The 27,986-nt window shown below is 46.9% G+C and overlaps 1 protein-coding gene across 1 annotated transcript in view; it reads right to left on the bottom strand.

Moving 5' to 3' along the window:
* Nucleotides 1-27,986, bottom strand: part of LOC140425056 (ATP-binding cassette sub-family A member 13-like) — a 505,398-nt gene that overhangs the window by 140,248 nt on the left and 337,164 nt on the right. The window contains exons 35-37 of the mRNA XM_072508872.1: nt 25,965-26,117; nt 5,808-6,006; nt 1,218-1,436 (exon numbers count right to left, since the gene is read on the bottom strand). Of these exons, the coding sequence (XP_072364973.1) occupies nt 1,218-1,436; nt 5,808-6,006; nt 25,965-26,117 (571 nt within the window). The remainder of the gene's footprint in view (nt 1-1,217; nt 1,437-5,807; nt 6,007-25,964; nt 26,118-27,986) is intronic.

A 27,986-nucleotide genomic window follows, 5' to 3' on the forward strand; every position in this document is an offset into this window, starting at 1 on the left:
TGTCCATTTCGGGTGGAATTAGCGGGTCATTCCAGGCGCTACACTGTATTTTGGGCGCCAGCGGGAACGTCCCCCCCCTACCCCCACGAGGCTGTACTTTAGCATAATTTCCTGCCCTGAGGAGCTCTGATGAGTGGAGCTCCTCAGTGTAGGAAGAGATCAGGATGCCATTTTTAAACGGGGCGCCTATCTTTTGACCCCTCCTGACGTGACCTCCTGACTCCCCCCCCCCCCCCCCCCCAACACCTATAAGAGTGTCATCAGAGGCCCCCAGCATCCCATCTCGCAAGGGCAGGGAATCTCCGGATCTGATCTTTGGCATGGGCAAAATGCCAGTCTGGCACTTTGGTATTGTCAGCATGGCACCCTGTAACGTCTCTGCCAGCATGGCCGTACCACTGGGCACCCTGACAGTGCCAGGCTTGCACCCAAATGGCACTGCCAGGGTAGCACTGCCAGCATGCTAAGTTGGCAGTGCCAAGGTGTTCATGTGGCAACAGCCATGCCAGGGTACCATCCTGCCCCAAGGTTGACCACCCAGGTGCCTCCGATCGCCTGGGAGACCCCGCGAGTGCCATTCGCCTGGTCCCCGCTTGTGGAGACCCCTCTGTGGTCTCCACATCAAAGCTAATAAATGGCGGTAGGTCATTCAACCCAGCGTCAGCATGGCTAAGTGGGTTTCTAAATTCACTTAACTATCCATTATGGGAGGGACCCAGATCGTGAGGTCTTGTGAGGTCTGGTTAGATTTCGTCAGGTGTAACGGCTGTCAGGAATCTGGGAGGAGGTCTCTCCTGGGATCTATCAGCTGCATCCCATTTGCGGCCAACATCTTCAGCACTTGATTGCTTGATTTTCTTTTAACCATTCATTCAATGTAAGCATCACTGGCAAGGCCAACAATTCTTGCCTTGAGAAGGTGATGGTGAGCCATCTTTTCTTAACCACCTTGCTGTGAAAGAATACTGTGCTGTTCGAAAGGAAGTTCCGGGATTTTGATTCAGCAACGGTGAAGGAATGGTGAAATGTTTTTAAGTCAGGATGGCATGTGATCTGAAGGGGATCTTGCAGGTAGTGGTGTTCCCATGTGCCTGCTGCATTTTGTCCAAAATACATTGTAAAACTAAAACAGTGCAGTCTAATAGAAACTCCTGCACAAAGCCCTTTCTAAATATTCCCAGTTATTTCATCGAGCATGGAAACATATTCAGACTTACATTTTCACCTCTTGCAGCAGCTGTTTGTATGTCCACTGTGGTGCTTTAATTATCCCATATAACAAGAGATGTTCATGCACTGTTAAGCACTCAAACAGCACATCATGTTGCAGGCACACTCCCAGCTCTTCCCTAATGACTGTCATCTCTTGATTCATATTCCTACCATTAACATAAACAGCACCAGAGCTGGGCTGGTGCAAGCCAGTTAACATTGACCTATGCAATAGACAAACACAATGCATTAGTTTGGGGTACATTTCATGTATAAGAGTTAATAGACCAGAAAAAAAACAATAAGCTACTTATCAATTTGCGTAATTCTACATTATCACATGTTTGCATATGTTCTGTTTATAGTCCAAGAGTTCTGTGATTTATTTGGAGGGAAGAAAGAAATTTGAGGAACTATTTATGACCTCATGTAAAAATGTATTTGTCATTTGACAAACATAACCTGCAGAGGAGTTGTTTCATCAATGCCAAAATTAAATTTAAAATCTTTGCTTCCAAATTCTGCATCATGCAAATCCAACAACTCCAATAGGATTTTACCCTTTATTGTCGTGAATCTGTAAAGTTGGGGGCACCTGATTAGCATTGTACATCTTCCGCATCCGTCCACAAGTCGATCTTCCAAGTGTTTTCCACTTCTCACTTGGGCTACCACCTTCCTGCACTTTGCCTTGGCCTGAATTAATGAGGAAAGCAGGAATTCTCAACACACCGAGCACTCCATCCTTGCGGCAGATTAACTCTGCTTTTTAAATGGCAACCAGAGATTCTGCCCATCAGAAAATCCAGGAAAAGGCAGAAACCAAGTGCAGGCAGGTCCATGCTAATTTCCGGTAGCTGTGCTGATGTATTTGGGGTTTTTGGAGCTTGGGTTAATTCCACAGCAAATAAAAGATGCTTTCATGCTGCCCCTTGTGTCAATATTTGTTAAGAATGTGTTAGCAGTGAAAAATAGTTCTACTGAAGCTTAAACATGCAAGTGGCCCAAGCAAAGCATACACTTTGGCAAAAGGCTTGATATTTAGAACATAGAACATAGAACAATACAGCGCAGTACAGGTCCTTCGGCCCACGATGTTGCACCAAAACAAAAGCCATCTAACCTACACTATGCCATTATCATCCATATGTTTATACAATAAACTTTTAAATGCCCTCAATGTTGGCGAGTTCACTACTGTAGCAGGTAGGGCATTCCACGGCCTCACTACTCTTTGCGTAAAGAACCCACCTCCGACCTCTATCCTATATCTATTACCCCTCAGTTTAAAGCTATGTCCCCTCGTGCCAGCCATTTCCATCCGCGGGAGAAGGCTCTCACTGTCCACCCTATCCAACCCCCTGATCATTTTGTATGCCTCTATTAAGTCTCCTCTTAACCTTCTTCTCTCCAACGAAAACAACCTCAAGTCCATCAGCCTTTCCTCATAAGATTCTCCCTCCATACCAGGCAACATCCTGGTAAATCTCCTCTGCACCCGCTCCAAAGCCTCCACGTCCTTCCTATAATGCGGTGACCAGAACTGTACGCAATACTCCAAATGCGGCCGTACCAGAGTTCTGTACAGCTGCAACATGACCTCCTGACTCCGGAACTCAATCCCTCTACCAATAAAGGCCAACACTCCATAGGCCTTCTTCACAACCCTATCAACCTGGGTGGCAACTTTCAGGGATCTATGTACATGGACACCTAGATCCCTCTGCTCATCCACACTTTCAAGAACTTTACCATTAGCCAAATATTCCGCATTCCTGTTATTCCTTCCAAAGTGAATCACCTCACACTTCTCTACATTAAACTCCATTTGCCACCTCTCAGCCCAGCTCTGCAGCTTATCTATATCCCTCTGTAACCTGCTACATCCTTCCACACTATCGACAACACCACCGACTTTAGTATCGTCTGCAAATTTACTAACCCACCCTTCTGCGCCTTCCTCTAGGTCATTGATAAAAATGACAAACAGCAACGGCCCCAGAACAGATCCTTGTGGTACTCCACTTGTGACTGAACTCCATTCTGAACATTTCCCATCAACCACCACCCTCTGTCTTCTTTCAGCTAGCCAATTTCTGATCCACATCTCTAAATCACCCTCAATCCCCAGCCTCTGTATTTTCTGCAATAGCCTACCGTGGGGAACCTTATCAAACGCTTTGCTGAAATCCATATACACCACATCAACTGCTCTACCCTCGTCTACCTGTTCAGTCACCTTCTCAAAGAACTCGATAAGGTTTGTGAGGCATGACCTACCCTTCACAAAGCCATGCTGACTATCCCTGATCATATTATTCCTATCTAGATGATTATAAATCTTGTCTCTTATAATCCCCTCCAAGACTTTACCCACTACAGACGTGAGGCTCACCGGTCTATAGTTGCCGGGGTTGTCTCTGCTCCTCTTTTTGAACAAAGGGACCACATTTGCTATCCTCCAGTCCTCTGGCACTATTCCTGTAGCCAATGATGACATAAAAATCAAAGCCAAAGGTCCAGCAATCTCTTCCCTGGCCTCCCAGAGAATCCTAGGATAAATCCCATCAGGTCCTGGGGACTTATCTATTTTCAGCCTGTCCAGAATTGCCAACACCTCTTCCCTACGTACCTCAATGCCATCTAATCTATTAGCCTGGGGCTCAGCATTCTCCTCCACAACATTATCTTTTTCCTGAGTGAATACTGACAAAAAATATTCATTTAGTATCTCGCCTATCTCTTCAGACTCCACACACAACTTCCCATCCCTGTCCTTGACTGGTCCTACTCTTTCCCTAGTCATTCGCTTATTCCTGACATACCTATAGAAAGCTTTTGGGTTTTCCTTGATCCTTCCTGCCAAATACTTCTTATGTCCCCTCCTTGCTCGTCTTAGCTCTCTCTTTAGATCCTTCCTCGCTACCTTGTAACTATCCATCGCCCCAACTGAAACTTCACACCTCATCTTCACATAGGCCTCCTTCTTCCTCTTAACAAGAGATTCCACTTCTTTGGTAAACCACGGTTCCCTCGCTCGGCGCCTTCCTCCCTGCCTGACCGGTACATACTTATCAAGAACACGCAGTAGCTGATCCTTGAACAAGCTCAACTTATCCAGTGTGCCCAACACTTGCAGCCTACTTCTCCACCTTATCCCCCCCAAGTCACGTCTAATGGCATCATAATTGCCCTTCCCCCAGCTATAACTCTTGCCCTGCGGTGTATACTTATCCCTTTCCATCATTAACGTAAACGTCACCGAATTGTGGTCACTGTCCCCAATTTGCTCTCCTACCTCCAAATCCAACACCTGGCCTGGTTCATTACCCAAAACCAAATCCAATGTGGCCTCGCCTCTTGTTGACCTGTCAACAAACTGTGTCAGGAAACCCTCCTGCACACACTGTACAAAAAACGACCCATCTAATGTACTCAAACTATATCTTTTCCAGTCAATATTTGGAAAGTTAAAGTCTCCCATAATAACTACACTGTTACTTTCGCTCTTATCCAGGATCATCCTCGCCATCCTTTCCTCTACATCCCTAGAACTATTTGGAGGCCTATAGAAGACTCCCAACAGTGTGACCTCTCCTTTCATGTTTCTAACCTCAGCCCATACTACCTCGGAAGATGAGTCCCCATCTAGCATCCTCTCAGCCACCGTAATACTGCTCTTGACTAGCAGCGCCACACCTCCCCCTCTTTTGCCTCCTTCTCTGAGCTTACTAAAACACCTAAACCCCGGAACCTGCAACATCCATTCCTGTCCCTGCTCTATCCATGTCTCCGAAATGGCCACAACATCGAAGTCCCAGGTACCAACCCATGCTGCCAGTTCCCCTACCTTATTTCGTATACTCCTGGCATTGAAGTAGACACACTTCAAACCACCTACCTGAACACTGGCCCCCTCCTGCGACGTCAAATCTGAGCTCCTGACCTCTATACTCTCATTCTCCCTTACCCTAAAACTACAATCCAGGTTCCCATTTCCAAACTAACTTGGCCCAACACACAGTTAACTCAACAGATAACCAAAATAACACCTTCCCTTACTGGAAAATTTAATGCGTCCTTGTGTTGACATCACTATGACATTATCAAGTTTTGTCCATTACTGGTAACTAGTATCCAATTTATCATCTTGCGTATCAAGATAACGGCAGAAACATTCCGGCACTTCATGCCAGTGAGAGCTTCTAGTTCAATGGGAAACCCTGTTGATAATGGCGGGACCAGAAGATCCCGCCAATGGCGGGCCACCTCCACGGCTGCAAACATACGGTGGGTTGCATGGAAAATCCCGCCCAATAAATATGTTCAAAATCTAACATGGTTCCCAAACCAATTTATCTGCCTGCGTGTAAATGCAGTGATTCAAAGAGGAACAGAGTATAATTAGGTGAAAAGAAAACCTTCAATAATTAACCAAACTTTTATCGAGAGAATAGTGCTGATAATGAGCATTTGCTGAATAACATAATTTAGTAGATTTGACATGATGCAAATTCACTGCCAAACAGGACAAATTAATTGTTTCCACTCCATTAATTCTAATGTCTATCAATAAATTTTGGTGCATCACTTACATAGTTGTTGTCTTGCCTGCTCCATTGGGTCCTAACAATGCTGTAATTTCTCCTTTGTAGAAATCAAGGTTCAAGTCTTTAACAGCTACTTCTTTTCCCTGCTTAAACTCTTTGGTGAGCGATCTTAAAGCAACTCCAACGTTCAAATTAGGAGATGTCACATCTTTCCCAGATGAGTTCATAGAATTGAAGGGTTCTCCTATTAAAAGGAATGAACGGATAAAACGTGCATAATAGTTTCACACAAGAATCCTTCCCAAACAACCTGCTACCATGGTAATTATCCAACCATGACTGTTGGTCACAACCTTATTTTTGCTGACATCACTTGCTCGCAGTTTGAAGAATATTTTGTCCTATACTTAACTTGAATACATCTCTGATTTCCTGTCACAAAAGTGATGCTTCTAGGAATGATGATCCACTCTATTGTTGAACTATTTAATGAAATCAATGGATGAAAATGGGAGTGGAACATAAAGCTATAACAAAATTCAGAAACAGGTACGGTTCATGAATCATTTTTCCTGAGTATGCGCAAACACGTTGCTACAAAGGAAAAAAGGAAATTATGAAACTAAAACAAAAAACCTGTGTTAAAATATGTACCCAGTAACTGGTCTTCTGGTCTGGCATTTGTAGTAGCTGTCAATGTTCACTATCCTTACTCCTTTAAAACTGACAGCAACGTCTGGTGTCTACACATATGCAGTTTATCACAGAAATTAGGAAGTTGTGGTCAGTGATTTTATGCAGGGCTTGGGAAAGAAATCATGGACCTGATGTTTCTCCTGTTTATGGGCCCTTTATTCCGTCCCCACCCCTAACTTTAACGCTTTCCCTCATGCTTGTAGGTTAGTTTTTCCCCTTTCAGGATTCACCAATCAATTCACCAAACAATCACAGAAAGATACTACTAAAATGAAAACACCCATTGCAGGCATCTGGTTACAAATATCACCTGAAATCCATGCAGCATGTGTCATTAACATCAAGGGCAGCAATGATATATTGCAGTGTTAGTTTTGTGCACACTTTAGATGATCCCACCACAACTATTAACAAACCAGAGTGACTACAAATTTGACTTGAATGAAATTGTGCAATATTGTTAATTTGACAGGAAATATTTATAACTATAGACAATAACAGCGATTTCAGTGACTGTCTTTGTCCCCATTAATATGTTCTCTATAAGGACACAGTGATAGTAAATTCATATTTGAGGGAAAGATTCAATACTTGCAACCCAGATAAACTGTGCAAGATCTTTTCCTTTCTGTAGAAGCAGAAGAGTTTCTTCTCCCTGGGTGCATGATATATTCATTATAATAGTTTCATACAAGGTGTGTAATTGGATTCTATTTATCGGTCATCTCACAGAGTAGAAAGTTGGAAATTCTCCTGAGTAACAAAGTGGAATGATTAAACAACACATGTCTTTACTGTCAGTGAGAAGCATTGGAGCCCTCAGATGTCTTGTAACACAAATTGTAAGAGGCCAGAGTACAAAGACTGAATAATTCACAATTGTATCTGTGTTTTATTGATCAGCAAGTCTGAATACACTGCTGATTGCTGATTCTCATTGCAATAAATTGTTAATATCTACAATGCAACATGACTTTATCACAATATTCCAATACCTCAATAAACTCATTATAAGCACCGGGATAGAGTGGAATAACGGGGAAGTAGACAAAAGGACAAGCCTAAAGTAATGGAAAAGACTCTTGAGAATCATGTGTGTGTAAGGCAGGTTACTGATTCACAATGAATTCATTATGCTCTCCTGTCCTGAAAGTCTCACGCCACAAAGCCTGTTCGCAGAAAACGTTCATTAGCATCAAAATAAACAGAACTCCAGCCATGATTCCAACTTCTGTTCGAGAGATAATTATGGATGACAAAGATCATCTAGTTCAGTTCATCTAATTCGGCCAAAAATGACTTACAAACACCTGATGAAGGAGCTGTGCTCTGAAAGCTCGTGATTCCAAATAAACCTGATGGACTTTAACCTGTCATTGCAAGGCTTCTTACTGTGCCCACCCCAGTCAAATGCCGGCACTTCCACATCTTACAAACATATGTATGAGGAGCAGGACTAGACCAATCGGCCCCTCAAGCCTGCTCTGTCACCTGATAATGTTGCCTACATTATACCAGTCACTACAACTCAAAAGTACTTTTTGGCTATAAAGCGAATTGGGACATCATGAAAGGTGGTGTATAACTGTCGGTATTTTCTTTTGTTCATTGCATCTGCATGCAATAGGCAGAGTGATTGCAGCAATGTTGACACTGGAGGACCAATGTTGATTTTCTCAGGATCATTATTCATAGAGCAATCAACTGATGTTAGGAAGGTGTCTCCAAAGAAATCATTTACAAAACAATTCAACTCTGAATCTAACCTTCCCCCAACCCCCTCAATGACAGCTCCAAAACCCCAACCCCACTCTAAGCACCCCAATCTTCCCCACCAACCCCGTCTCCAACCTCCCTGCAAACTTAATCGAAACCCCCCCCCCCCCCCCACAACCTCCTTCTAAAGGACCCTCCAACTTTCCCCTCAACTGCTCCCAAACCCATAAAGTCCCCCAAATACCTAATTTCCCAAACCACCCCCACAATCTCCTTCTCCAATCTTCCTCAATTCCCCTCCAACCTCCCTCTTACCTCCCCTCTGAAGCTCCTTCTAACTTCCCCACTAACCTCCAACACCACCTTCAAGCTGCCCTCCAAACCACCCTTACTATCCTAAACCCCCACCCAATCTCCCCTCTATCTCCCCCATCAAATTCCCCTCCAATCTATCTCCCCACACCCCACTCCCCCTCACCCAGACACACACAGCATCCAACTGGTTCCACAATTTTGAGAATAGCATTTCTGAAGCAAGAAAACTTTCAATTGACGTACTGTTGCTGCTGACCCTCAGGCAACTTTTGTGTTTTTTAGTCGACTTTTCAGATTAAATTGGAGTCATGAAGCAGCCCAAAGGTTGGAAACAGCGCAACAACTCAGTGAAATTGACCTGACACTGACAGATTTTTAAAAGAATCGGAACATTCAGCCTGATTTTTTAAGCTGGTCTTTCAGATCTGATGCTCTGCATGCTCAGTGTGGATGACGAGAAACTCTGTTTACAAGACCGAGCCAGGACCAGGCACTCCCTGCCACCCCCCACCCCGATGTTTGGTATCATCTGCATCCCCAGATCCTTGTTCTATGCATCCTCAGAGAATGCTGTTGAAATTTCCCCACATTTCAATCAGGTAGAAATCATTGAATTGAAAAGAACTTGCCCTTTTACAGTGTTAAGGCCACTTGTAAAAATCTTTGAAACAGTTACACCTTGGTCAATGGCATATAACTGTATTTTTAACAGTATACTAAATTCATAATTACTGCTGAATAACATCATGACCCTGAAAGACTCATTTTACATTTGCGGAATGTCAAAATGCTCCATTTTGATTTGTTTGTTTATTATATTTAAGCTTCTTAATCCCATGTGTATGTCCCAATCATTTATTTCACTCCTTGTAAATTTTGATTCAAAGTTTTACCTCGGGTGGATGTAGCTGTTACAAGGTGGGCATAACTATAAGGTTCAGGGTGGGAGATATAGGAAGGATGTCCGAGGTAGGTTCTTTACTCAGAGAGTGGTTAGGGTGTGGAATGGACTGCCTGCTGTGATAGTGGAGTCGGACACTTTAGAAACTTTCAAGCGGTTATTGGATAGGCACATGGAGCACACCAGAATGACAGGGGGTGGGATAGCATGATCTTGGTTTCGGACAATGCTCGGCACAACATCGAGGGCCGAAGGGCCTGTTAGGCGCTGTACTGTTCTATGTTCTATTAGTACGTTCAGCATTTTACAACCTGGTTTGCTATCTTTGAGAATATTTCAATGTGACTGGCTGCTTACAATGCTTGAAGGCATCATTATTGCTGGTGCCTGGAGATCCCCTTGGCTTTGCACCAGATTCAACTGACATCAGGAAAGAGGAAATCCATGCAGCAGAGGTCACGGGAATTTTGTGGCAACTTTTGTAGAGGCCAATGGTAGGGCAGTCACTTTGCCAGTGATGCAAAATTGGGGCCATTGTGCTTCTATTCGACATTCTAATATTTGTCCTCTACAACAAGTCCTAGAATTTTCAATTAGACAGTTCGTAGTCATCTATAATCTAGCTGCTACGTTTAATGCTACAGCAGAGAACGCCAACATGTACATTTCATAGTACTTGCAAAATGACTGGATATTAATTGTGAACCGGTTTTGGGCAAGCAAGGGGCACCACAGGTCTATTTAACTATCAGGTCTCACATCCCACCAATCTGCTGCCTGCCTGAAATGAGGTAATGAAGTGACTTACCAGCGCACTGAAAAGTCATGGTGGAGTGGAGGGGGTTAATCACTTGGCGGTGACTAGAAGCCAATCAAAATAATAATCAAGCTATTGTTAGAAGGGATTTGATTTTTTTCTTGGGCTGTAAGGGACCCGCACTACGTCCGCAGCTCACCCACTCACAGGAGGCAAGAGCATAGCATGAGGCCAGAGAACCATGGGATAGATATGCAGTGTTCACTTTGAAGAACTCAATTGGCAAGCCTTGGGCTACATGCTTATAAACAGTGTTGGGTGAGGGGGTTTGGCTGCCAGTTCCATCATTAGTATCATGCCTCTTCCATGTGCTCCCCTCTCCTGCTCCAAACAGCTCAGCATCTCATAACCTTCACAGTGGGGTTGCCAGTTGCCCCTCACTTTGACTCTCCTGTGACCCTGACTCTCCTCCATTCCTAATTACACAGCAAAACCTGGTGCAGTGCACTAATTGGCTGCCTTCATAAAGTTACAGTAAGGAGTCTTACAACACCAGGTTAAAGTCCAACAGGTTTATTTCAAATCACTAGCTTTCGGAGCACAGCTCCTTCCTCAGGTGAATCAGCGCTCCGAAAGCTAGTGCTTTGAAACAAACCTGTTGGACTTTAACCTGGTGTTGTAAGTCTTCTTACTGTGCTCACCCCAGTCCAACGCCGGCATCTCCACATCATTCATAAAGTTAAGCTGTTGGGAACGCTGCTGAAATGCACAAGGTTGGGACACAGAAATCGTTCCACATAACTCAAGGCATTCGCAATAAAACTCAGCTCCTCTTGTTTCTGCTCACTAAAACATGTCAATAGAGGCTGTTTTCAAGTAGCCTTAGATATTTGGAAAATATATTTATTTGGATTTACCATTTTAATATATGTCTCCACAGGCCCGGCTATTGCTAACTGTTCCTATCATACAAAACAAATGGTGCTAATTAGTTAAATTTCTGTGTAAAATGTAAAACATTCCTCCCTGGTGAAATGTTGCTCAGCATTCCCCCAAACTTCTGATTTCTGCGTTTACTTTGTGTATCAATCACAGATACCAGCTCACCCTTCTCCACATACTCCATAATTGCAGGCAAGACCTGATATTGCGACTATCTCGCCACAGTGACTGGACATAGGCACAGTTGCAATGAATAATGCTGAACATTTCACCTTTGCAAGGTGCTCCCCCCGGTGGAAAAAGAGTGCAAGTTATCCACGAGAAATAACCTTGCAGTAAGGCTGAACCCCTCCCAATTTAAAGCCATAGGCCGGGATTCTCCAACTTGGCGCAGTGTCGGAGAATCCCCGGGGGGGGGGCGTGAGAATCGCACCGCGCCGCCCCGACGCTGGCTCACTGATTTTCTTCGGCGGCGATTTTGGGCGCCTGCGGGATCGCTGCGCCAGTTGGGGGCCGTTGAAAGCGCCCCCCCCCCCCCGGCGATTCTCCGGGCCTTGACGGGCCGAGTGCCCGCCGAGTTCGGCCGAGTCCCACCAGCTTGGGTTACTCAGGTCCCACACTGTGGGATCCCTGGAGGGGGGTGGGGGGATCCGACCCCGGAGGGGGGGCCTCCACGGTGGCCCGGCCCGTGATCGGGGCCTACCGATAGGCGGGCGGGCTGGTTCCGTCGGGACCTATGTTCCTCCGCGTTGGGCCCCTGTAGGGCTCCACCATATTGCCCGGGGGCCAGCGCGGAGACGGGAACCCACGCGCATGCGTGGAATCATGCTGGCTGTAGCGCGCATGCACAAAATCGCGCCAGCCGTTTCGCCCTGGCTAGAGCTGCGGGGACCACTCTGGTGCCGACCTAGCTCCCTAGGAAGGGGAGCATACCGGATGATCGAGGACTGTTGATGCCGGAGTGGTTGGCGCCACTTTTCATGCTGGCGTCAGAACCTGGCAGCTCGATTGGATAATCCTGGCCATAATATCTGGGGGTCAGGGAGAATTTCAAAACCAATTAGTTGAAACAGTGATAGGAAAGTGTACACTTTGTTAACAGTGTAACTAGCTTTCAGGAAAAATGTAACGAATGATAAGTACTTACCTCAAAATGTATCATCTTTGTCTTTGTTTTTGAATAATTGACTTTCTAAATAATGGCATTTTCTAGTCTCCTTCATGGAGGACTCCTATAGACCTAACATCCTAATACAAGTTCCTAGGTGCATCAATCCATGGTTTCTGATATTGACTCTAATTTTTCACTCGCCAACTTGCCCATCCCTCATATTTAATAAGAGTAATGAGTAGAAAAGCAGAAATTGTTTACCACCAGAGTTTAAGATCCCTTACCTCACAAATCTACCTATTACAGTTAGAAATGATTAATTCAGTATTGTCTGAATAATGCAGTACAATTTACTGTTCTATTCCTGGAAAGGCAAACAACCATTAATTATTACTCCTCTATTGACATTATCTTGGATAACTGTATCAGAAAGTATAAGCGAGCAGGTTTACTAATAAGATAATAGCTGGAATTCTCCGGTCGTTGGGATTCTTTTCGCCCACTGGGAGCACACCCCTACCCGTGGGTTTCCCAGCGACATGGGGTGGCTTGAATAAGAAATCCCATTGACAAGAGGGGGGAGTAGGGAACCCCGCCACCAGCGATTTGGGTACGGCCAAGTAACATCCGGCTGGGAGCTGGATAATCCCGCCCAATGTATAAATGCTGGCCAGATTTCTCCAGTCATTTCGATTCACTTTTCCTGCAGGCGATGCACCCCCGCCCACGGATATCCTGGTGGTGTGGTGTTGTTACAATGGGAGATCCCAGGAAGATAGAATCCTGCCACCACCGTATAGCACGCAGCCAAGAAATGCGGGACAGGGGGATGGGAGAATCCAGCCAAATATGTAAATGCTGGGCGGGATTCTCTGATCTGAGGCTAAGTGTTGACGCCGTCGTAAACGCTGTCACGTTTCTCGACGGCGTCAACATGGCCTCAGGAGCTGTGATTCTGACCCTTCCAGGGGGCCAGTACGGCAGTGGAGCGACCCATGCCGCTCCAGCTGCCGATCCCGGTGTCAGATGGGCGCCACAGGTCTGAGCATGCGCAGTGGGACCGCCGCGATTGCCGCGCATGTGCGGTGGCTCCCTTTTCCGCGCCGGCCCCAACGCAACATGGCGTAGGGCAACAGGGCCTGGCGTGGAACAAAAGGGGCCCCCAGCCCGAGAAGCTGGCCCGCCGATCGGTAGGCCCCGATCGCGGGCTAGGACACAGCGGAGGCCCCCTCCCCCCCCCGGTCGGACCCACCCTCACCCCCACCAGGCCACCCCCGGATCCATTCACGCCAAGGTCCCGCAGGGTAAGACCAGGGGCGTCATTCTCCGACCCCCCAGCGGGTCGGAGAATGGCCGTTGGCCGCCGTGAATCCCGCCCCCTCCGGTTGCCGAAGTCTCCGGCACCGGATATTCGGCGGGGGCGGGAATCGGGCCGCGCCGGTTGGCGGGCCCCCCCCGCTGGATTCTCCAGCCCGGATGGGCCGAAGTCCCGCCCAGAAATTGCCTGTCCCGCCGGCGTGGATTAAACCACCTTTTGAACAGCGGGACAAGGCGGCGTGGGCAGGCTCCGGGGTCCTGGGGGAGGCGCGGGGCAATCTGGCCCCGGGGGGTGCCCCCACGGTGGCCTGGCCCGCGATCGGGGCCCACCGATCCGCGGGCGGGCCTGTGCCGTGGGGGCACTCTTTCCCTTCCGCCTCCGCCACGGTCTCCACCATGGCGGAGGCGGAAGAGACTCCCTCCACTGCGCATGTGCGGGAAACTGTCAGCGGACGCTGACGCTCCCGCGCATGCGCCGCCCCGTCATGTCATTTCCGCGCCAGCTGGCGGGGCAACAAAGGCCGTTTCCACCAGCTGGCGGGGCGGAAATTCTTCCGGCGCCGGCCTAGCCCCTCAATGTTGGGGCTCGGCCCCCAAAGATGCGGACCATTCCGCACCTTTGGGGTGGCGCGATGCCCGCCTGATTGGCGCCGTTTTGGGCGCCAGTCGGCGGACATCGCGCCGTTTCGTGAGAATTTCACCCCAGGTGTGAACGGCACCGTCGGGACTCAGGTGTTTTTGTATGCCCGCTCGGCCCATCCCGGGCTGAGAATCGCCGGGGGCCCTGTAGAGCGGCCCCCAACCGGCGCCGTGCTGAACGCGCCAGAGCCAATGGCGGCGATTCTCCACTCTCCGGAGAATTGGCGGACTGGCGTTGGGGTGGCGTCACGCGATTCGCACCTGTCCCAGTGATTCTCCGGCCCGGCCTTGGCTGAGAGAATCCCGCCCGCTAACTTTTCATTGCTTTTAGGTATTGAGTCTGGACATCTGTTGAGATATGGGGCTGGATTCTCCAGTCAGCCAGCCCCGAGTTTCTGGGTGGCACGTCACTCGCTGGCACTTGTCAATGGGATTTTCCACTGAAGTCACCCCACATTGCCATGAAACCCACAGCAGGGATGTGCTGCCAGTGGGAACCGAGAAATCTGTCCATGATTTCTGAAGTTTGTTTACTTGGTGAATTTGTTTACTTGGTGAATTTTATGGACTATTCAACGGCTTTCAATTTTTATCGGGCTTTTGAGTTCTGTATGAAAAGTTGATATTGGGTGGGGGTGATGAGGGGTTGGGGGTTTAAAGTGGTCAGAAAGTTCAACTATATATAGGTAAGCCACTTATTGCATCAGAATTACCAGGCTGAAGTTTTTGGGAAAAGTGGCGGGCCTTTTAAACTGGCCACTGTGGATTCGGCCTAACTCGATTCCCACCATGGGATCGCCATTCCAACAGCAGGCCTGCCTTGAGGCTACTTAAGGCCTGAACCCCTAAAAAATCCCTCCTCCCAGCAATCCCGAAACGGAGGTGGGAACAGAATGCCAGATTAATCCCAGCCCTTGCCTTCAGCCTTCAACATGAAAATCCGGCCCTAGATTTATTGATACTTAATATATTGGAAACTAAAATAGTTTGTCATAGGAGTTTCAGAACAGAATGTAATTTTTGTGAATGACAAAAACAAGTCACTGAAGAGGTGTATTCCACCTAGCAGGTACGTAGGTAGCAGTAGAAACATTATGCATTATATCAGAAGATAGAGAAGAAGAGAAAAGGAAATGTCCATGGTGATTTTACAACAAAGTATATTCGTGTTGTGATGACTTTCAGCTGGTGCTGGTTCCAATGTTTCCTCTGGTCCTCCAAGCTTCTAAGTGACATCTTAAGAGATCACATTCTGAAGCTCGATGTGGATGACTCTCTGAATTACAATTATGTGAAGAATGCTGCAGACCAAGATAATATAGGAAACATTGGACTGGATAGTACAATGACTTCCCCAGAGGTATCCAGTCTTAAAATGTGTTAATTCAGCAGACCTATGGGTGCATTTAATAATGAATCTGGTGAAGGCATGTACCTCACTAGATCTATGCCCTGCTGCTGTGTATTACTGCTACTCAACAGCCAGAAACTAAGACAGTAACCCTTGACTTTCTGAGCGTTTGTATATATTGGTGGCATTTTGTCTGGCAATTAATGCTTCGGAGGATTATGATATTAACTTCCAGATGGTTTCATGTACCCAAGCATTCATCAAATTGTTTTATTCCAATTGTAATTGTACCACTGCAAGAGCAACTTAGCTAGTAATGCATTTTGGAAGGTCTAAAACAGGTAGGGAATATACAGTGAATGGTAGAACCCTCAAGAGTATTGGCAATCAGAGAGATCTAGGTGTACAGGTCCACAGGTCAATGAAAGGGGCAACACAGGTGGAAAAGGTAGTCAAGAAGGCATACGGCATGCTTGCTTTCATTGGCCGGGGCATTGAGTATAAAAATTGGCAAGTCATGTTGCAGTATAGAAGCTTAGTTAGGCCACACTTGGAGTATAGTGTTCAATTCTGGTCGCCACACTGCCAGAAGGATATGGAGGCTTTTGAGAGGGTGCAGAAGAGATTTACCAGGATGTTGCCTGGTATGGAGGGCATTAGCTATGAGGTGAGGTTGAATAAACTTGGTTTGTTCTCACTGGAACGAAGGAGGTTGAGGGGCGACCTGATAGAGGTCTACAAAATTATGCGGGGCACAGACAGAGTGGATAGTCAGAGACTTTTTCCCAGGGTAGAGGGGTCAATTACTAGGAGGCATAGGTTTAAGGTGCGAGGGGCAAGGTTTAGAGGAAATGTACTGTAGTGATCTCTATATGTGCATGTACACAAGGGGTTAATGTGTGATCAGTAGCACCACATGATCACTAGAGGGCCGGACCAACAGGGGTATAAAAGGCAACCACATTGGGTCTCTGGGTCTCTCGGGGGTGCACTGTGACCAGGGCAATAGCAGAGTAGTTCAGATGGCTAGTGGAGTTACGTATAGTTACTGTCGTTAGATCTTGTTAACCTTATCACTAGTATCAAAGTTAAAATAAAGAACTCATGCAATTATTGTTATAGTTACTCAACAAACCTTTTGTTACTATTGGATGAGTTTGAGTCTTCTTCATCGAGATTCAGAAGACTTCTTCATTAGCCAAGGATTGAGTAGCACACGTTACCTACCACACAGGTAACAAAACAGGTACGAGACAAGTCTTTTACACAGTGGGTAGTAGGTGTCTAGAACTCGCTGCCGGAGGAGGTGGTGGAAGCAGGGACGATAGTGACGTTTAAGGGGCATCTTGACCAATACACGAATAGGATGGCAATATAGGGAAACAGACCCTGGAAGCGTAGAAGATTTTAGTTTAGACGGGCAGCATGGTCGGCGCAGGCTGTTCCTGTGCCGTACTTTTCTTTGTTCTATGTTCTTTGTTCTAGTCCCACTCCCCAGTTCTTTATCTGTAGTCTTGCATTTCCATTTCTTTTCAAATAATTATCCAATTCCCTTTTGAAGGCCACAATTGACGCTGCCTCCACCACACTCAGACAATACTTTCTATGCTGCATTAAACAAACTTTTCCTCACATTGCCTTTGGTTCCCCAGCCATTCACCTTAAAGATCTGTTCACTGGTTCTCAGCTCTTCTGCCAATGGGAACAGCGTCTCCCTATCTACTCTGCAGATTCCTCATGAGTTTGAACACTTCTATCAACTCTCCTTTTTAAGGAGAACCATCTCAGATTCTCCAATCTACCAATGTAACTGAAGTCCCACATCCCTCGAATCATTGTCACAAATATTCTCTAACGCCTTCACACACATCCAAAATCATGCAGACCAGAAAGGGGCACAATACTCAAGCTGAGACTGAGCCAATGATTTATAAAGGTTCATGATAACATCGTTGATTTTATACTCCATGCTTCCATTTATAAAGCCCAAATACCTTATTAACCATTTTCACTACCTGTACTGTCACCTTCAATTATTTGTGCACATATACCCTCAAGTCCCTCTGCTCCTTCACACATTGTGTCCTTTATTTTACATTATCTCGCCCTGTTATTCCTACTAAAACATATCACTTCACACTTTTCTGCATTAAATTTCACCTGCCACATGTCTGCCCATTCCACAAGTCTGTCTAGTTTCTCTTGATGTTGCTATGAATACTTAGATGGAGATGCCGGTGTTGGACTGGGGTGAGCACAGTAAGAAGTCTGACAACACCATGTTAAAGTCTAACAGATTTATTTGGAATCACTAGCTCAGAAAGCTAGTCATTCCAAAGGAACCTGTTGGACTTTAACCTGGTGTTGTAAGACTTCTTACAATACAAAAATTGGCATGCTTTGGGACCGCCTCTTTAATTTAAAGTAAAATGGAGGGAAGAAAGGGGTAATTTGGCCTGCTTTGAATTCTGCCCTGGTTAGACTGGTTGTTAAAGGGGGATGCAGTTTGATTACCTACTGGGTAGAAGTGTCCTGACTGTGGGTAGACTGTCTCAAAGTCTCACAGGGAGATATCCACAATGTAATGTTTTTTGAAAATTCCTTAAAACAGTCTATTTAATTCCAATATAGAATGGAGTTTGGGGTCCAGAAGGTAGTTCATTAGCATGTCCACCTGGATACATGGCCCATATGATTCATGTTGCCATGGAGAATGGATTTGAGAGGAGAAGAGTCCATAGGAAACCATTGTAACATCAGGATATAGGGTTTTCTAAGATATCCCTGAACTTCACAGAGACATGTCAGTCCACAAGAATCTCAAAGAGTGAAAGCAGGGAAATAGAAGCAACCAGCCCTGAATCTGAAGCAGAGAAAATGCTGACCCTTGAAATCTTGTGATCTTTCTAGTCAGTCACTGGAATTCAATGGGCGGATTTCTCCCAACTGCAAAACCCTATTGTGTATTTTGCTCCGGTCCGCAGAACAAAAATTCACCACTCTTTCCTGTTTTCTGTCACTCTGCCAAATTTATATTCATGCTGTCACTATCCCATTTATTCCATTGGTTTATTTTGCTGACAAACCTGTCATCTGGCACATTACCAACTGCATTATCCTCATCAACACTCTCTGTAACCTCAACAAAAAACTCAATCAAGTTGGGTCAGTTGAACATAATTTGCCTTAAGTAATCCCTGTTGATGTTGATGTTGGATGGGTTGAGAGGGGAAGAGTCTCTCAGAATACAAAAAGGTGAAAGATCGTCTGCAGTCAAATAGAGATGCCACTGTTTGAAAAAATTGATCCGTTTGATCCGGAGATCGAAAGTTGGGGCCAATATGTCGAAAAGCTGATACTTTTTCACTACCAATGAAATAATGGCAGAAGAGAAACAACAAGTTATATTACTTACTGTCCGCGGCCCACAAACATACAACCTTGTGGGATGCTCAACATCTCTGGAGGCTCCGAACTCCAAGTCCTTTGATTAATTGTGCATCTAGTGAGGGACTATTACAACACCTGATCTTCAACCATTGTACAGATATACAAGTCTCATACAGCCATCAGAGCTCTGGGTATCTGCTTTCACAGCCAGACTTCGACAAATGAACATTGTGGGCTGGATTTTCCGCTCCCCGGCACCAAAATCGCGTTCGGCGAGGGGGCGGAGAATACCCGATGACGCCAAAATCAGGGACGGTGCCAATTTCGCGATGCTCTGCCCCCTGAAAAGCAGCTTACTCTCGGAGTTCACTGCGCCACGTATCGCGGCCTCAGGCCTTTGCCTGAGGCACGCCCCGCGATGCTCTGTCCCTGACTGGCTGAGTTCCCGCGGCGTGGGATTCTGATGTCTCACCCATCGTGTACTTAGCGTGGCAGCTGCGGACTCAGTCCGGCGCTCCCACAGACAGGGGAGGGATGATCTGTGGGCATGGGGGGCTTCATTTGGGGCTGGGCGCACTGTGGGCGGGCGGCGCGGGTCCGCGGGCTGAGTCTGCCATGGAGCACGGCGCGGCCGTTGCAGGCTGCCGCTGTGCCCATACGCGGCCACGGACCCGGAAATGCTCAGGGCCATATCAGCAGCTAGAGCTGGGAGCTCTATGCTGCCTCCCTGCTAGCCCCCAGCAAAATGGGGAATTGGTGACCACTTTGAGCCAGTTTTGCCGGAGTAAAACACCACTGTTTTCACGCCAGCGTGGGGACATAGTCTCCCAAATGGAGAATCCAGCCCTGTGAATTTGGTAGTTCTCTCAGCGATATCCTGCATGACCGGTTGGTTTGTGGGATGAATATATAGAAGAAGTTGCTGACAGAAACCAAGATATGCTTAGACAAGGAGGTTGAGTTGGCTTAAGCAACTGAAAGCACTGAGCAGAGCACTTTCAAATTGCAAAGTGTACAGACGGAGATGAACCAGTTATGGCGAGAAGCAACAGCTGCTGGAGGTTCCCAAAGTGAGGGAGCAGCAGAGCCTGAAAAGAAGAAAAATGAAAGGCAGTCACAAAGCTTAGAGGCTTTTTACTGTAATGGGAGTGAATACTCCAAGGACCGATGGAGGTACAATGCATTCAGTTGTTTCAGATGTAATAAGAAAGGATGATCTTACGATGTCAGAGTCCCGACTGCCAAAGAAAATCTTCTTCGGCTAGCACAAGGAAGGCTTCTGAACAAGAGGGGAATAAAGAAAGTGCTTCAAAAATGTCCTGACGGCTTATCTCAAGAAATGCAACATTGGCGTCAACACCTGGGAGACCCTTGCTCAGAAGAAACCTATTTGGTGGAACCTCTTGATTAAAGGAACGCAATTCTTCCAGGATGCCCGACGGCATGACTAAGCCCATAAAGGACCCCGAAAAAGGAATACCAGCAATCTAGAGTCCAAAGACTGATCCCATCTCCCGGAAACACCTGCCAAGTGTGCGGTCGAAGATGTGGCTCGATGATCGGGCTCATCAGCTGTGCAAGAACTCACAGGACCCATGACCAGTAACACGGAGTTTCTTAGCTGGACAATCATACTCGTTAGCAAGTGAACACCTAAGAAGAATAAGAGGCAGAATTCTCCGCAATCGGCGCGATGTCCGCTGACCGGCGCCAAAAACGGCGCAAATCAATCCGGCATCGCGCCGCCCCAAAGGTGCGGAATCCTCCGCACCTTGAGCGGCCAAGCCCTAACCGTGAGGGGCTAGGCCCGCGCCAGACTGATTTCTGCCCTGCCAGCTGGCGGGAAAGGCCTTTGGTGCCCCGCCAGCTGGCGCAAAATTGATTTAGCCGGGCGGCGCATGCGCGGGAACGTCAGCGGCCACTCACGGTATCCCCGCGCATGCGCAGTGCAGGGGGTCTCTTCTGCCTCCGCCATGGTGGAGACCGTGGCGAAGGTGGAAGGAAAAGCGTGTCCCCCCCGGCACAGGCCCGCCCGCGGATCGATGGGCCCCGATCGCGGGCCAGGCCACCGTGGGGGCACCCCCCGGGACCAGATGGCCCCGCGCCCCGCCCAGGACCCCGGAGCCCGCCCGCGCCGCCTTGTCCCGCCGGTAAGAGAGGTGGTTAAATCCACGCCGGCGGTACAGGCATTCCAGCAGCGGGACTTTGGCCCATCCGGGCCGGAGAATCGCCAGGGGGGGCCCGCCAACCGGCGCGGCGCGAGTCCCGCCCCCGCCGAATATCCTTTGCCGGAGAATTCGGCAACCGGCGGGGGCGGGATTCACGCCAGCCTCCGGCGATTCTCCGACCCGGTGGGGGGTCGGAGAATCCCGCCCAAGAAGTGCCATTTGCAAGCCAAGTGCAGAGGCAGATAGTCTAATTCAAGTTCCCCCCCAAAAAATTGACAGCGACTCCAGTCAACAAGCTTGAGGAAGACTCCGAAGAAACATCAGAAGCATACAATCTTCATATGGTGATATCAAGTAAAACACCCTCTATTCAGGTCACCCTCATCATCAAAGGCCATCCACTCAAAATGGAGATCGATACAGGGGCGGCTGCCACAGTAGTGGGTGTGCAGACATTTAAGTACCTGTTGAAAGGGCTGCAGTTGGTGAATCGCAAAAGTACTTCAGCTATCTTAACCATCTATACTGGAGAGGCACTGAAGATAAAGAGATGGCATCTGTACCAGTATCATACCAACAAAAGTTAGCTCAGTTATCATTAATAGTTGTGATGGGAAAGAGACCAAGCCTCATAGGGCGTGATTGGCTGAAGAAAATCAAATTGAATTGGTTAAAAATATTCAGTATCACCGACAGCGTTTTCAAGGAACCTCTATGCAAATACCAAGGGGTCTTCCAGAGAGAGTTAGGATGTATCAAAGGTGTGAAGGCAAAGATCCATGTAGAGCTGGAAGCAACACCAAAATTTTTTCCACCATACTGGTGCCTATACTCTACACCAGAAAGTAGAGGTGGAGCTGAAGCGTTTGGAGCACATGAGGGTAATTACTCCAGTACAGTTTTCAGAAAGGGCTGCACCCATTATCCATAGAATCCATATATTGCAGAAGGAGGGCATTCGACCCAATGGGTCTGAACTGACTCTGGAAAAGAACAATCTACCTAGACTCACCCCCAGCCCTATCCCTCTAAACCCAAGCATTGATCATGGCCAATCCACTTAAGCGACACATCTTTGAACTGTGGGAGGAAATTGGAACATCTGGAGGAAACCCAAGCAGACACGAGGAGAATATGCAAACTCCACACAGTTACCAAAGGCCGGAATTGAACCTGGGCCCCTGGCATTGCAAGGAAGCAGTGCTAACCATTGTACCACCATGCCATCATTTCAGCGTTGAAACCGGATTGCACAGTCCGAATCTGTGGTGATTAAAGATGAAGGTGAACAGGGTGGCTAAAGTAAATAAATATCCTCGGATAAAAGATTTATATGCTTAGCTGGCTTGAGGTCTTAAATACACCAAGTTTGATTTAAGCGATGCATACCAGCAGCTTGAGCTGAAAGAGAAGCCAAGAAAGTTTGTTACTATAAATACTCATAAAGGCTGGTTCCAAAATACAAGATTGCTTTTCGGTATCACGTCGGCTTGTGCGATATTTCAACGCACAATGGCGAGCCTATTGTAAGGAATTCTGAAGGTTGTCATGTATCTGGACGATGTCCTACTGACAGGGGTGACACCAGAGCGAAACAAAGCAAATTTGAAAGAAATCCTCAAGAGGTTTAAAGAGACCATTTGGTTAAAACAGGAGAAGCACACGTTTCAGGCTGATGAAGTCACATGTTTAAGTTTCAGAGTTGACACGAACGGGGTTACAACCACTTGATAAAGGCAATCAAAGGGGTTCCGGAACCAAAGAATGCATCGGAATGGAAGGTGGTGTGGAAAGGCCTGTTGCCTTCGGATCCAACACTATCAGATGCTGAAAGGAAATATTCCCAGATCGACAAAGAGAGTCTGGTAATCATTTATCCTATAAAGAAATTTCATCAATACGTTTATGGTCAACATTTTACCACTGTCTTGGACCTTAAACCATTATTGCCATTTTTAGTGACTACAATCCTGTCCACCTGTAGCTTCAGCCCATGTGCAATGATGTGCACTGTTCTTGGGGGCATATTTGTATAACCCAGATATCCAATGTAGATGCTTTGAGCAGGCTTCCATTACCGCAAACACTTTCCAAGCCTGCCAATCCGCAGGACATTGTTTTGGCTCAAAATGGTTTTTTTTATGCATAAAGTTGGAGTACCTAATTCATTTTTTTCCAATTAGAGGTCAGTTTAGCGTGGCCAATCCACCTATCTGCACATCTTTGGATTGTAGGGATGAAACCCACGCAAACACTGGGAGAATGTGCAAACTTCACACGGACAGTGACCCAGAGCTGGGATCGAACCTGGGACCTCGGCGCCTTGAGCCAACTGGGCTAACCCACTGCACCACCGTGGTTCCCGGCTCAAAATGTTTTTGATACTTTACCTATTTAATCTGGCCACATTAAAGCGTGGACCAACAGAGATCCTGTGTTATCAACAGTCAAGAGAATGCTTCTTAAGGGCTGGCATTCTCAGACGTCAGAACAGATTATGCCCTATATGCAAAGTAGGAACAAAATCACTTGAGGTTAGGGTCCTCCTATGGGTTTGCTGAGTGATAGCGCCACCTCTGGGGCGGCAGCCTCTTCCTCATGAATTATACAGTGGTCACCAGGGGTAATATACAATGAAGGTAATGGCCAGGAGTTACTATGGTGGCCGGGGATCAACAAGGACAAAGTTTGTTCAATCAGCACAACCACTATCAGTCTCAACACAACCTTCTGCCTCCAGCAAGTTTACATCCATGGAAGTGGCTGGGGGTCTGTGGACGAGACTCAACAAGGAGATTGTGGGTCCCTTTTTGGAAATGATGCTTTTGGTCATCATAGACACCCATTCAAACTGGCTCGATGCGATGTCCAGCCTATAAAGTTCAACCATCATAGCAGGCACAGTGGACAAGCTACGCCAAACTTTTGCCATTCACGGCTTGCCTGAGGTGATTGTCTCAGACAACGGTACTGACTTCACACTTGAAAGTTTTAAAACTCTTTGTGAAGTCCAATGTAATCCAACACGTAAGGCCAGCCCCTTACCACCCTGCATCAAACGGGCTGGCCTAAAGAGCTGGCCAAACTTTGAAAGCATCAATGAAGAAACAAGCTCATAGGCCAGTCACTACTGCTTCGTTTGGCGGACTTCTTGCTCTCGTGCAATTTAACCCCACATATCACCACTGGGGTTACCTTGACTGAATCCTTAAGAGGTTTAAAGAGACCATTTGGTTAAAACGGTCTCATGCCCCGGCTAGACATTATTTTTCCAAAATCTGTCAGGAAGGGTGGAGGCTAAGCAAGACTCATGGAAAGGCCACCATGATACAGCCAAGAGGACAGGTTGTTTCAAGCAGATGATTTAATGTGCGTGCGGAACTTTGGTGGAGGACCGGAATGGTTGCCCGGAAGAGTTGTGAAAAAGATTGGGTATCCAATTTCATAGATCGAAAGAGCCGTAAGGTTAGAAAGCACATTAACCACCTGAGGAGGATTGGACAGGTGGATCCAATCCTAGTTACCAGTACACCACTTGTTGATAGGTTGTGTTAGAACAAAGGTCTTCTCAAAGGGATTCCTCAAGGGGATCGTTCAAGGGCCACCGAGGGAGCTGATGTGATAGTCAGCACAACCCCTGCTTTAACTCGACAGATCTGCCTGCTGTTGCTGGAGACCCAGATGCCCCTAATCTAGAAAAGCCAGACGCCAAATTGAGACATCTGGCAAGAGTTAGGAAGTCACCTGATAGACACACCTTATGAACTTCGTTTTAAGCTTGTTATTGCAACCCTTTTATATATATATATATATAACTGTAAGCAACTGTTTTTGTCTTACAGGGATCTGTAAGGGAACTTAAGGGGAATGGAATATGATGGCGTGGCCTCTTTAATGGCGAAACCTCATGGGTCACGTGATGGGCCCAGAACCTATGGGGACATGGAGCACAAACTTAAGCCTATCAGGAGTTTAGTTGAAGTTCCGGCTGTTTAGGCTTGGCCAGAGTTGGCCTGGGAGTCGAGGGAGCAAGGCCCGTGTATTAGTTGTGTTGTCCAGTGTACATAGTTCACCAAAGTCTAATAATCCTCGTTTGGGTTTCAACACTACCTCATCGTTCACCTCAAAATATAACAAGGGGGAATTGCAGGGGATAGTGTTCCAAGGCTGCCCTTGTCCTTCTAGGTGATAGAGGTGACAGGTTTGGAAAGTGCCACTGAAGGAAAGTTAGCTTATGGTCTCTTGAAATATCTGTGAATTTCAGATGCTGTATGATAGCTGAGAAGTTGATTGTATGGGAACTAATGGATGTAGAGGCCAGGTGAACATCATTTCTAGGTCTTTAGCATTTCATCCGCAGCCAAGCATCTGTATTAGGTATGATGGCTGTTTCAGTTGAAACCACAAATACAAATGTGCATCTATCTCAGTGGGGGTAGAGATCAGTTGCAAAGAAGTTCAGGCAGTTTCATGTCTGTGTAATGGCCAGAAACACGAACACTTGTAGCAACAATATAAACTTGTATTTATATTGTGGTTTTAACATAGGGAAAAAGCCTATCGCAAGAGTGTAACCAGACAAAAGATGACATTAAGCCAAGAAAGGAGATATCAGAAAGGTGTCTCAAAGTTTCAGTTTTGATTTTCCGGAGGGTTTTAAACCAGGTGCGAGGTAAAGTTACAGAAAGATTTAAAAGTAAATTTCCGAGCTTAGAGCCCAAGTGGCTAAATGCGAAATGGCTAATGGCGGGGCAAAAGAATGGAAAAAATGCAAAAGAACAGAGCTCTTGAAGCATTGTAGTGCTGAAATAGTAGTGGCAGAGGAAAATCAAGCCTACTGTATCATTAAATGGAGTACCAGAAAATAAAAATTACGTGCTGACAATATTTAAGTCTTACCTTTCGCAGTCATTCTCTGGCTGTAGTAGTTCAGATTTTGGGCCCAGTATCTTTCTCCTATCTTTCTGTCAAGCTGTTTGGCACAATCACACAGATTCCTCCAATACAAAACTGTAAATGGGAAATACCAAGGCTTCCGAGTTCCATATTTACCTAAAATATGAATGTTAAAATTTAAAGAATGCACCAATTACTCTTAGATTGCAATGCAAGTTTACAAATGCATTCATTGACAATCCCTTAAGTAGCATCGCTATCATAAAAGAGTGTCTGAAACATCTTTTATAGCGGAGGGATAGAGAAAAGAACTCAAATGTGAGTGATTATTATGTCATTGTTAAAAAAATGATTGGTTGGTAAGTATAGGCCTTTCGAACTTGGAATAGATGTGATGATTGATGAGTGACAGGCAAGTTATCGAGCTATATTATTGCGTACTGTAATAAACACTTTATATGAAGTTTCAGGTATGTCTCTGCAGCTCGGCCGTGTGGAATGTGCAACTGCGGGATGTGGGAAGTTCTGCAGGCACAAAGTGGCCTCGAGGACACCATCTGCATGAAGTGTCACCAGCTGCAGAAATTGAGCTCCTGGTTGGGGAACCCAAATGATGGTTCATGGTCCATCCACAAGGCTGACGATTATGTGGACAGCATATTTAGACATTCAATGAAGAAATACATAGGCAGAGAGGGAATGGGTGACTACCACAGTATTTAAAAGAAACAAGCAGATAGTGCAGGAATTTGGTGAAGTTATCTCCCTCTTTAACCTCTATCCTATTTTGGATACTGGTAAGCAAGATGGTTCCTCAGAGGACTGTGGCAAGAGCCAGGTTTATGACACCACAAAAGACCCAGCTGCACAGGAGGGGAGGAGGAAGAGTGGAAGTGCCACAGTGGTATGGGCCTCCTCAGTTAGGGGAGCAGATAGATGTGACAGGGTAAAGAGTGAGAAACTGTTCCCATTCAAGACATCAAAAGGGTCTATGATTCAGATTTATTGACAAAAGGAGTAAAAGTGATGTGAGAAAAAACATGATGTGAGCTGGCCCCCTGTAGGGAGCAAACTTCCTGAGAAGCTGGTGAGGCAAGTATGATCACGCTCTTCAAAAAGGAATTGGATTGTTATATGAAAAGAAAGAATGCAAGGTTAAGAGGATAATGCAGAGACGTGGGACTAGGTAGAACGCTCTTTCAGGGAAGCCAGTGCAGACTTGATTGGACAAATGGACTCCTTCTGCACTATTAAGGATTATGTGATTTTGTGATACACAATGGATGTGAATGTTTGCTTTAATATCTGATTTAAAGTAATTGAACTGAATTTTATGATGATATCTCAGAATGCATAAAGGGTGTAAAGAATATACATGGAATTTAAAAAAGTATTTATCAGAGAAATGTGCTGCAAAGACTGAGACACATGGGGCAGGATAATCTCACCCCTGGGCCGGGCCGGAGAATCGCCACGACCGGTGCGAATCGCGCCACGCTGCCCCGACGGCAGGACACGATTCTCCGGAGAGCAGAGAATTGGCGGCATTGGCGCCGGCGCGGTCGGTGCGGTGCTGGTCGGGGGCCGTTCTACGGGGCCCCCCCCCCGGGCGATTCTCCGCCCGGGATGGGCCGAGCCGCCGTACAAAAAAAACAGAGTCCTGCCAGCGCCGGTCTAACCTGGTCTTACCCGCCGGTACCTTGGCGTGGATGGATCCGGGGGTGGCCTGGGGGCGGGGGTGGGGGGGGAGGGAGGAGTCTGACCCCAGGAGGGGTGCCTCCGCTGTGGCCTGGCCCGCGATCGGGACGCACCGATCGGCGGGCCGGCCTCTTGGGCTGGGGGCCTCTTTTGTTCTGCGCCAGCCCCTGTAGCCCTACTCCTTGTTGCGTTGGGGCTGGCTTGGAGAAGGGAGACACTGCCCATGTGCGGAAATCGCGCCAGTCCCACTGCGCAAACACGGACCCCACGGCGTTCATCTGATGCCGGGATAGGCAGCTGGAGCGGCGTGGGTTGCTCCAGTGCCGT

The sequence above is a fragment of the Scyliorhinus torazame genome, chromosome 6 (genome assembly GCF_047496885.1).
Source record: "Scyliorhinus torazame isolate Kashiwa2021f chromosome 6, sScyTor2.1, whole genome shotgun sequence".
In the NCBI taxonomy this organism is placed as follows: Eukaryota; Metazoa; Chordata; class Chondrichthyes; order Carcharhiniformes; family Scyliorhinidae; genus Scyliorhinus; species Scyliorhinus torazame.